Source organism: Mobula birostris, chromosome 5, assembly GCF_030028105.1.
Source record: "Mobula birostris isolate sMobBir1 chromosome 5, sMobBir1.hap1, whole genome shotgun sequence".
Lineage (NCBI taxonomy): Eukaryota > Metazoa > Chordata > Chondrichthyes > Myliobatiformes > Myliobatidae > Mobula > Mobula birostris.
In genome coordinates, this window is record NC_092374.1 from 32,226,630 (window position 1) to 32,239,035 (window position 12,406).

The following is a 12,406-nucleotide window of genomic DNA, read 5'->3' on the forward strand; positions in this document are numbered from 1 at the left end:
TAGTTGTGAATGAGAATAGGCTACAGATTGGACTTTGGCTTCTTCTGATTAATAAAGCACACCAGCACTATCCAATCCTACCTCTGGGGTGTCCTCAAATGGCTATTTATGGAAGTTTGTGTTTTTTTTTATATGCTGAAAATCTGCCTTGCACTTGGGCTTATCTGAAAACGTATCCCATAACAATGCCTCTGCTTTTTGTAAACAGATTTTGCCATGCTTATAAGTCTGTGCTTTCCGTATAAAGTTAAGAGTTCAGTGAAACTCATAACAACCCATTTGTTTTGAAAATAGTTCTGTGTAGTTTTATGTATTTCTCTATGGTAGATGTAGCTTCAGTGGACGTTGAACAGTTTGATCTGCCGTCGCTAACTGAGGCATTAAGGCAATATCTCCAGGAATTACCAAGCCCTGTCATTCCTACATCCATCTACAGTGATATGGTTTATATAGCTCAAGGTAAGAAAGAAATAACTTGAATTTATAATGAAGTTTTCTGTTTTAAAACAAACATCTCATGTATTGAAATTGGAAGGAAAACCCTATTTAAATAAATGTTAATTCTAAAAATCCAGGAATTGAAGGTTGCCATGTGCTGGGGGGGGGGGGGGCGGTGTCCATTTATATGTTGTTAAATAACAATCATATTTGTTTACCAAATGTTCAGGAGTAAATTTTGCACTTGACTATCAAAGAAGATTTGAAGATTTGAACAGATTTCCAAGTAATAGGGCAAGCAAAAGATCAAGTTAGCTGGAGGATAGATTTGGCTTTTTGAAAAGTTCAGTGATTTATTTTTCTTATCTACTTCGTATCCCCAACCTCACTGTTTTGCCCTGTTCTCATTCTTTGGCAGTTCACTTGTATTTTTGCTTTGATTGTTAACTTCAAATCTGTTTGTGCATGTTGGCAAAATGAAAAGAGTCTTAGAAAATGACAGCAGGGAAACGGGCCTTTTGACCCATCTCCATGCCAAACTATTAATGTTTTCATTCACTGTATATCCATTTGATGGCTTAACTCTAGTCAGAATTTGATTTTTAGTTTATTCAGCACAAACTAGAATAAATAAAAACTCTTTGACTGTAAGTTGTCCATGAATTACTTGAGCAGGACCTGGATAAAGGTGTGAACATCTAATATCTTAATCTGGCACATAAAGTTCTCAGGCACTTAACCACCGTATGTACGCTGTGGTATATGAAGTTGGGGTGTGGTTATGTAACAAATATAAAAATGAGGAGCATTAAGTTCTGTACAATCTGTAGTGCTGGTTAGTCTGCAGTGTGTGTCTAACGTCAGTGCACAATGCAATGAAAGGATGTGGTTTATCCTATCTGTTCTATCTATCAATTGTCCAATCATTTGCATTAGAGAAATAGCAGACCTATAGTACAGTACATACTAAGTATTTGTGGTCTGTATCTCAATGCATGCAGTTTTCCATTAGCTGCCCACAGTACCTTAAAGTTTCTTTTTTAAACCAGGCGTGTATTACTAACTGCCATCATTAATCGATACGTTTCCTTGAACTTGGATGCAGTGAATTTTGATAGTGTATGCAGTATGTTCGTAGATCTTTTGCCTGGTTATGGACAGCCATGATATCTAACGTTTTTAACTACAGAGGTACTCAATACAGAGGAGTGTGCACAGTTGCTGAGGAGAGCTATCCGGTCCCATAATGTGCCTCAGCAGTATTGGCTTACTCTTCATTATTTGATCAAGCACTTCTGCAAACTTTGTCAAAGTTCTGGGAAGAACAACCTGACTGCACGAACCTTGGCGGAAATTTTCAGTCCTCTGCTTTTTAGACAACAAGCAGTAAGGTATGTTTGCTACTGGGAAGTGAGTTTCTGAAGTATTTGAGGAAACATCTCAAGACGTTAAGACATTTTGCTATTTAGATATTTAATAGTTTTTTAAACTGTTCAAGATTAAATTTACTATTGTAGTACTTTAAACACGTTTTGCTTTCCATGGTTTAAGATTTTGAATTTTTTTTTTCAAATCTTGTCTAGTTCGGATATAAATCCTGAATATCTCACAAAAATTATAGAAGTACTTATAGCCAGTGAATGCCACGAAACCCAGACTGCACAAGCACCGGCACCAGGTAGGATTCAGTGTGATTGCTTGTTACTCAGGATTTGATGTCAAGCCTGAATATTTAAAACGTATGGTTTATGTTAAGTGAAAAGTTGTTCTGACTCCAGCTCAATTACTTTGTATTATGAATAAAGTACTAATCTAGCTCTACATTATTCATTTCGGAAAAAAGTATTAATGTAGGTCTTGTATTTCTAAATTTGTTCCATTAATGTCTATTTTAGTTTATTCTCATTTAATAAGATGACTTGGTATAGCTTTCCCTCTCTCCCCCTCCACCCCCATATTCTATGTTATTTGAAATTATCCTACAAGATTGACCTGGCACTGGATAATTTTGTTTTGTTGTAGAAAAAACCCATTTATTTTGCTGTCTTATATTGATGGCTTTGAAGAACTAACTTCGAGCTTTTTTTATAGTAGATCTCATTTTTAGGTAATGTTTTTAAGTAATGAATTGGATGTGAAGCTAGTCAGCAAGAGTGCCAATGATTCACCTGAAGGATTAGCTTCCTCACATTTGGTTTCTTTTTTCCCCTTAGCCACTTGAGCTTGCATATTAAGCATTAAAAAATCAAAATTCCATGCAACTTTTTAGTAAATCAGTTGCGTAAAAAATAAGGTATTCTTAGATGCCCATTTCATGATACAAAACTAATATTTTGTATTATCTATATTCTTGTGTAAATTTCATTATTTTACTAAAAATATAATTTCAATCAAAGCCAGCAATATGAGTAAGATGGGAAATGATTTAATGTCCTTTCCCTGATTGAGAGGGGGTGTCCTAAGTGACCACTTGTTCACTAGAACTTCAGACATGTTGCATGGACTCTTCTTGCAGGCTGAGTCATTTTTTCCACCTGCCTATGTGTTTTTGGTGGGGTGAAAGAGAAGTAATTTGACCTGTGCTCAGATTTTAATGAATATAAAATTTTGAATTTTAATTTAAAATGGAACACATTGTAGCATGGTTAAGTCTTAAAATTTAACCTGTTTTTAATGACTTTTCAATGAGGGTGCTGGATGGTGGCAGCTATGAATAGTTAACTTGCTTTGTCAGTCAGTTATAGGAGTGGTGAAAAGTAGCCCATATGGCTAAGCCTTAAAGACTCACTTGCATCCTCAATAGTGACCAGTACATTGAAATGATTGTAATTTGTGTGTCAGTTACTGGTTACATGAATGTCCATACCAAATCATTTCTAAATGAATATTTGCATAGTTTTTATCTGTAGTTAACTTTAAACCTGTAGTTAAGTAGAATATCAAGCATTTGAATCACATATTAGAACGTTAGTAAAAGGAGTTTTTTTTTTGCCAATTTTCTTTTTAGCCTTAGCCATTATAGAAGTCTCCCATAAATGGAGTATTTTATTTATTTAACACCTGAAGAGGACTCAAAAGCAAATTTATAACATTCTTGGGATCCCCATGAGTTATCCATAGTCTGTTTAAAATGTGGCTTACCATTGAGCCAGTATCAAAATCCAATAGATGTGGAATTACTTTCTCAATGATTTATTACAGTCATATATTTAGTGCTGTCAGTTACAATTTCATAAATATTTGAAGTCAAAATATTCTATTCTTTATCTCATTCTGTTCTATAAACCTTAGTGCATGAGGAACTAAGCCTCAGCTAAGTACATAATGTTCTTGACTTGAAATTGGTTCAGATTTCTAATTTCAATCTCCAAAATTCATTTCCCATTCCTTTTGGTCATCTTGGATAATTGTGCATTCACGCCAGCTCTGGACTTGATTACTATGCACTATCATCGCTTTTGTATTTCCTTTTTCCTTGCACCTTCCTTTTTATGCTTATTGTCAATTTGCTGCATCTTCCCCCAGTTCTTACCCTCATCAGTCAAAAATATTAGCTCTAATTTTCTTTGTGCAGCAGCTGTCGACTTGCTACCTGCAACATTTTCTGTTTGTATTTCAAACTGACTTAATGTTGCAACACCAAAATGAAAGCACAAAATGCAGGTTAGGTAGCAAAAGATAAACTCTTCCAGCTCTATAAACCTGTAAGATATCCGCAGTGCTCAAATTCTGGTGATTTATGAATTTAGTCACTTCTCCTTTGGCAACCATATTGAGGACTGTCAGTTTTGGAAATCTTCTGTCCTCGTCTTCTCCCTGCTCTTTTCTGTCCTTTTCAAAACTATTTTTTATCCAAACTCTTGGTCATCAGAATGGTTATATTCATGTGTGTGAAGGGCCCTCCAATTTTTTTTTCCTAAAGTCACCTTGTAAATAGAAATGGTTGCCTCTCATGTCACTGAGGTTAGTTTGTTGTTTATACCCAGCAATCCAGGAAGTCCAAAGTTCAACAACTGTTTTGTACTAACTTAACTAATCTCTATAAAATCACAGAACAGTAATTTAGGGAAAGAGATTTTTAGCTCCAGATTGCCTTGGTGCCAAAGTTTCCATCACTTTGAACAAAACTGTCTCTGAGTATTGCTTGATTCTATTCTTTAACCCATGTTTCTTCCTTTCTTTTTGGACATTATTCCTTTTTTTTTTGGGTTCTCGAGAAAATGAGCGTGCTTTTGAGTCTACAGTGATATATTTATGGAATATTTTTATAGTACACCCCCCAATTAATCATGTCCTCACCACAAAATTTTCACAGCAGGCACCCAGTTTGAGTTATATGTATGAATGAAATTTAGCTGCATTATTTAAAATTCATATTTTAGTAATGTTAAGTGAAATAAATGATCATTTTTATACACAAAAGCTACCTTTACATACATCCACAGTGGTATATATGATGAGTGAGTCACTGCTGAGCACCATATTGTTTGAAGGTGTTAGTTTGAGGCATCCACAGAAAGTATGCTGAGTAGCCAGATTATGTCCATTAGTGTCCAAATCTGATTTGTTGCCAAAGCTGCCATTTTGAAGCTTAGTGCTTCAATGAATATGCACTAATGCACTTCATTGAACAGCCACGCAGAGCCAAAAGGACTCCAGTCTACAACACCCCCACTCCAAACAGCGTTATTTAAAAGTTCATGAATTTTTTACAGTTCAGTTGATTTAGTTCTTCAGTGCTACACTTCTGCATGTGTTTTGTGGTTTTGCAAGGTGGTTTAAATTGCAATTGAATACAAGCAATAATGTAGCTGTAGTAAGTCTACATTTTACTTTTGCCACTAGCTGACTAGTAAGAACTTTGGCATCTGGCATCTTTCAGCTAGTGAGAAATATTTGTATCTTTTGATTTCATCATTCACTTCTACACAAAGAATATTGTTGGTTTTCTGTTCTTTAAAAAAAGTCAACTGTTGTGTTGTCAGAGACCAGGAAAGAGTTGGAGAAAAGTACATGTGGCTTTGCAAGAATGAGTCTTCCCCATGCAACAGTGTGCAGTTGACTGTAAATCATTTTTGTGTGCTCAAGTGAAAGCAGTACTAATGTTGAAACCAAACAGAATCAACTGACTTTAATGTGCAATTGGTACAAGATCATAGACAGTGAATCAATCATGCTGCATACCATCTTCCTGGCTTCAGTCGTAATGGGAACCATAACAAATGATTCTTGGGCAGCTTGCATACAGTGAAAGCACCGCTGCTTCACAAAATGTGATGGAGCTTTGCTCTGATAAGGTACTTAATTTGTCAAAGTGGTTATTAAAATTTATCTGCTGTTTGCTCAGAGCTTTGTTGCTATGAGAAAATTAGGTATGTGGTTAAACCAGCTGAGAAGTAGGAGGAGGAAGTACAAGCTAGGCATCTCTTTCCTGTCTGTGCAGTACAATTCCACTACCTGGGATCTCAGTTCCCCATTGACAATCACATGCTTTGCCTTCCTTTCTGTCATGGTCCTTAATGCTGCCTGCTTGGCCACAAAGATATACTACAAATCATAGGATGTTCAATACAAACTCTTTTTTTTTTGCCTACTCTAAAGTAACCTTGCTGGGTAGAGCTTAGCTAGTGAAAGACAGGCTATTGACTTTTCTGGGGAAGACTGGTAGCTGAGCTGTTTGAACTCGAAGCAGGTCTAGAGACCTGGTTATGGACTGCACCAGCTCAGCATGGGTAGCAGTGATCCAGATGGAGTATCTACTAATCAGCAACACAGAAACCAATAGAGTACCAAGGGTGGGAGGGTAAATGCTGGCCTGGAAGAATTATAGCTAGTTCATACCCCATATAAACATCACAGCAACAAATTAAAACCTTTTGAAAGGCTGGGTTGCTTTGAGAAATTGCAAGTTACTTTGCATTCTGATCTTCTGTCTTAATGGCATTAACTGGTGTTTGTTCATTAGAGCTGCAGCAAGGTAACAGGCTCTCCGGGCCCAATGAGCCTGTGCTGCCCAGTTACACCCATGCAACCAGTTAACCCACTAACCCGTTTGTGTTTGGAATTTGGGAGGAAACGAGCATTTGGAAGAAACCCCCATAGTAACAAGGACAACACATTACAAACTACTTGCAGACAGCAGTGGAATTGAACCTGGGTCACTGGTAACAGCGTTGAACTAACTGCTATACCACTGTGCTGCCCTGATTTTGAATGTTTGTTCTCTCAGCTATTTGTTTGCTGTATTCTTTGGGAGCTGCAATTTAAGGCAGTGCATCCAATTTGTTTCACAAGTTATGAAACTGTTAGCTCCCGCAAGCTGTGCTCCAAGCTCAGTGTAAAACCCTATACCAAATTTGTATTCGACTTGTTTCAGTGACTTCTGTACTCAGATTTCTTCAGGCCATCCCAATGTAACAAGTGTTGAATTTTGTACATTGAGCCTTTTCACTTCGCATCTTTTTGAAGTATCAGAGCCTACTGGACAGGGTGTGCACAATCTTGACCTTTAACAGTTTGGTATTTGCATTCTTCTTTACCATGCCCTGCCCACAATGAGCCACTAACATCTAGTGTCAGAACCTCTTGTAGGTTTCACCTCTATATTGAGCAAGTGAAGTCAAGCATCTGTCTTTGCCACATTTTTTTTTACGTTAGCTGTTGGATACCTCAAGATCGAGGCATATGACTAGAAGTTGTGAATGGAAACGTTTGCTCAGAAGTATGCTTCAGTGAGAAAGGGGATTCTGTATCACTGTAACACTCACCTTTGGTATTTCTAACCTTGTTGATGGTTATGGTCCAGTGGAGGCCAGTGGCACCCCTTGCATGTTATTTGCCCTGCATGGGAGGGGGAATTGAGTTGGTGAGTGGCGTGCAGTATTTGAGTCATGTGGTTGTCATGGCACTGACACGGTAAATATAATGAGATGTTCGGAGTAGTGCTGAGTTTGAACATAAACGTCTTTGAGGTTACTGGGAGGAAAAAAAATGGTAGAATGATATGATGCAATGCCTTGGACAGTACATGTAAGCTTTGAGCAATAGAAGCCTCTAAGATGACCCCCCACTAATTAAGAATCTGTAAACAATATTTAAACAAAAACTGCCTACCATTTTTTCTAATACCTCAAGCCTCTCTAAAATTAGCAAAATGTCCAAACCTAGTTCAGAGTTCATGTACCTTCAAAATCTTATTAGTCACGCTGTCTGTTGGAATTTGAAGTTATGGGGCTGGGTGTTTTTCCTCTGGAGAGGCATTAATTCCCCAGATGTCATGATGGGATCTGAAGTTCAAGTGATTAAATCTAAAATAATTAGTGAAGCTTGTGTTGCTGTATAAAACACACTCACTCACGTTTACTACTCTCCATCAGATACATAAGTCTGCTATCCTTATCCAGTCTGAACTATATTTGTTAATGTGGTTGACTCTTAACTATATTGAGGGAAACTATGAATGCATAATAAATTCTATCCTTCCCAGCATACTGCAAATGAATAAATCATAGAGTTGAATTTGGTGGTTGAATGACAAATGATCAAGCACTTTTCGTGTATGGATTGTGAAATTAACTGCTAAGCCAGCATTTTTCATAGCCTACCTCCAATTATTCCTGAGAAGCTAGTGGTCTTAAACCCGTACACCTTGGTGCCATATTAAATTCCTTGGTTTATTGGGAGGCAGTTTCAGCTATTTAACCTAGTAGTCATTGTGGGCATGGTTTCCATATGTTTGCTGTCCTCCTCTTCATAGGTGGTAGAATGCATGAGTTGAAGAGGTGTGTTGAATAGAGGTTTCAGTTGTAAATGGTACAGATGGTAGACATGGTAAACTGGAAGGAGTGGATAGTTAAGTTTGGGTACCAGTTGGTTAGAGTACGATAGCATGGATGATAGTGATCTTTTTATGTCATTAGGAGTTGGACTTGAACAGATGAAAGTATTCTATCAGAAACTACATCTTTTATAGATTTAAAAAAAAATTCAGATGGGCCATTTATACACCCAGCCTTTGATCTGCTCTTGCAACCCCAATATTGGTTGTTCAGTTAAGCATCTCATCATTAATGATTTCAAGATATTGATGATGCATTCTGTCAAGCATAATGTCAAGAGGTGGATGTTTGATACTCTTGATATAGATTGCCCAATACTTGTGCACCATGGATGTCATTTGCCACTTGTCAGAGCAACCTTAAATGTTTCTTGGGTCCTGATGTGTAGGAATATGAACTTTCACTGTCTAAGGAGCTGTGCTTGTAATAGAGCAAATTGTGCCAATCACCAAACATGACATTTCTGACATTATGAAGGAATGATACTGAAACATCTGATGATGTTTGGGACTAAAACTCATGCAACTTATTCTGGAACTGAGAGTTCTCTACGATAACCATCTTCCTTTGTACAAAGCAAGGCAGCAGCTACAGGGGAGATTACCCCAACTTATCATCAAATTCAAATACAAATATTGTATCATTTCTTAATGCATGCATTACTAAATGACAATAAAAGAGGACTGCGTGTCTTCATAATCTAAATTCAGTTTTAAGAGCTTTAATGTTATGATTGGGGGGAGGAGGGGGAAGGATTAGGATAAGACATGAAAGACAGATGCCCTCAATTTGCCCTTGGACAGAACTGGCTTCCTTTCTATATTTGGACCAAAAATAGAGCAAGGTCTCAAGCTGAGGACCTGGTGAAAAACAAAGCATCGTTTAGCATTTTCTTTGTGAAAGTATGGTTTACATCCGGTTCCAGTGTTTTGAAGATGGTTAAAAGAGGGGCAAAATATAGTCAAAATTGGTTTGAGTGTGGACAGGATGTGAGCTGTTGTTTGTGCTTGAACTAAAGTGACTTGACTAGCAGCTGCTTCTTGAACAAACTTATTAGGACAACAGTGTTGCTTGAACCTTCAACTTGAGCTCTACGGGCTCAGATGTTAATTTTTATGTGAATAAAATTGACTAAGGACAAATTACTGTGACAGAATTGAGGAAGGCCTGTAAAATAGGTCATTCTTTCAGCACTTGTAGAAGATGGTTGTCTTGTTTCTATTATGATGGGCCTCGCATCCTAAGAATACAGATAGATGTCTTTAGTGTTGCTGCTTTTGATTTGGCCATTCCCATTCATACTCGAATGTGACAGGTCTAAATTGGCTTCTAGCCATAAGCAAGTTGAGAAGATTTTTGGGGAATAAAGTCGTGTTTTAAGTCTATCTCGCTGGTTTGGAAGGTTAATTTCCTAGAGCAGTTCAGCTTCTGGAGAGTATTCTTAAAAGTCTGTGAGCCGAGTTCCTTGCTACGTGGCCATTTCTACTGAAATACACTGTGGACTGAAATATGAGCTATCTAAAGTAATGCAGTTTTGTTCTGCACCTGTAGCCTGACCTGAGGGGATTGATAGATTCAAAGTTGGATTGCTTGTAGAAGAAAGACTTGAGGAAGGCTTTGGTATTTTTGCTGAACCAGCTTAGCTGCTTCCTGCATGTAGCTGCTTGAGGTATTTTGCTTTCCTGCAGGGACTATTTTAAAAAAGTTTTTAGTGTTTCTGAAGTAGGCTTTGGTATTTTATGCATTGGAAATGCCACTCGAAAAATAAAATTTTTACTAATGAGAGCTTACTAACTTGCAGTCTTGTTTCTCCTTCCCACCATCTAAACTAGCCCCCTCCAAGCATGCACACAAGATAGAAATCCCAAACTCAGCAAATATTTGAGCTAACCTGGGTTAATGTTTAATGCAAGATCTTTATCATTAGTTAAATACAGACCACTGGCTGTGCTGGAAGTACAGAACTTGGGTTCATTTTTTAATAATTAACTTTGTGCTCTACAGAGGTACCTGCACTGTCATTGCAAAGAGTTCATACATTAAGTTGTATGCATTTCTGGGGTGACTAATTACAAGAAACTAATGCTCAGATACGTTGCTCAGTATTTTTAGCTGCAAGATGCTTCTAAACATGCCGTGAAATCACAGGGCAAAGGCAGAAGCTGGTTGACTTTGTTCTACATTCGTTTGTCCAGAATGTTGTAGAAAAACCTGTCTGAAAATAGTTCATTAAAAAAACACGTCAGTGGTAATGCATCATAAAATGTTAGTTTATCTATGAATGCATTCTTGTAAACTATCTGATCTTATTTCTTTTCCCTTACGAATTGTAGCAAGTTTTTTTAAAGTTATATTTGCCTTACCCAGCTCAGCCACATTGTTCTTGGTACTTATAACCATATAATAATTACAGCATGGAAACAGCCCATCTCGGCCTTTGTAGTCCGTGCCGAACTCTTACTCTCACCAAGTCCCACCGACCTGCACTCAGCCCATAACCCTCCATTCCCTTCCTGTCCATATAGCTGTTCAATTTAACTTTAAACGACAACATCGAACCTGCCTCAACCACTTCTGCTGGAAGCTCGTTCCACACAGCTACCACTCTCTGGGTAAAGAAATTCCCCTCGTGTTACCCCTAAACTTTTGCCCTTTAACTCTCAACTCATGTCCTCTTGTTTGAATCTCCCCCACTCTCAATGGAAAAATCCTATCCATGTCAACTCTATCGCCCTCATAATTTTAAATACCGCTATCAAGTCCCCCCTCAACCTTCTACGTTCCAAAGAATAAAGACCCAACTTGTTCAACCTTTCTCTGTATCTTGGGTGATGAAGCCCAGGTAACATTCTAGTAAATCTTCTCTGTACTCTCTCTATTTTGTTGACATCTTTCCTATAAACTATACTTCGCATAGTTTAGTTCAGGGTTTCCCAACTTTTTTATGGCATGGATCCCTACCATAACGGGTGTGCTGGAACCCCTGGCTTAGTTGAATGCAAGGTATATGCTATGTAGAGGCTGCGGAAACTCACCTGTCAATTGTACCTGTACTAGTTTAGCATATGGTGGTGCAGGAAGATAGACTGGTTTGAGTTGAGCATTAACCTGATTGTACAAGTTGTCCACATCAAAGGCTAGGCTCTTTGGTAAAGCCCTGAAGGTTTAACTTTTCTTGTCCTGGTTTCATAGACTAAATTAAATCTTTTTCCACTTGTAAAATTAATAACTTTGAACTTAATCAGTGTGTATTTCTGCAGTGTTATGATTTATTTTAACGGAACCTTTTAATGTTAATTATTTAAATAAAGTGAACTTTTAAAAACAATCTGTGCTGCTAATCAGGAAAGCAGCAGGTGGGTTTCATGGTAACACTTGTTCAGTATTGGATTTTGTTCAAAAGAAAATCTTGTTGCAGTTTTCCTCCAGACTAAATAGCAGTTTTAAAAAAAAAATCAAAATTAGAAATTTGTGAAGTACTTTTCATAAATGGTTTATTGAAAGCGTGTATGGTTGCTTTTTTGAATAGGTTCTTAATTGTATCTAGTTGAGTTTTTGGCTGATCCTGTGATTTTAATTACCAAATGGCACTGCTGTAGTGAAGTCAGCTTTTGAGTGGCATTAAATACTTCACTTTGATTTAGATCTACTTTGATCTTGTAATCTTACTAGGAGAAAGTAAATGCTTCATCCCAAATGCCAAAGTATTTCAAAGCGAAGCTATATGTAGGCACATGTGTGCAGAGTTTTGTCCTGTGTATATGTGTTATTTCTGTTGGACTTTGCACTATTACCACCACCCTTGCCTGTACGATTGTTTGTTCAGGTCAATTGATGTATATATTTTTTTAAAAAGCTATTAGACAGTTCATTTAATTAGGATTAATATTTTGTTATTTTTTAAATGAACTTACAGATATTTTGAAATTGTGATAATTTAGTTCACGTTTGACTTGGTGTTCCAGGGTTAAAATATGCTTAAAATAGTGTAAGTCCTAACACTTCATGAAATGAACTAGCTCTGTCTACTGCCAAATGCATTGAGGAGCCTACGTGCTGCAGTTAAGGTTTTGTCAGCCTGCCAAAAGTGGGATGTACCATACTGGAGCCCTTAAATGTGAAGGGGAATT

The 12,406-nt window shown here is 37.4% G+C and overlaps 1 protein-coding gene across 1 annotated transcript in view; it reads left to right on the plus strand.

Annotated features, from left to right (window-relative positions):
- Positions 1-12,406, plus strand: part of pik3r1 (phosphoinositide-3-kinase, regulatory subunit 1 (alpha)) — a 66,909-nt gene that overhangs the window by 41,739 nt on the left and 12,764 nt on the right. Inside the window, exons 5-7 of the mRNA XM_072257811.1 lie at positions 328-459; positions 1,628-1,829; positions 2,022-2,116. Coding sequence (XP_072113912.1) covers positions 328-459; positions 1,628-1,829; positions 2,022-2,116 — 429 coding nt within the window. The remainder of the gene's footprint in view (positions 1-327; positions 460-1,627; positions 1,830-2,021; positions 2,117-12,406) is intronic.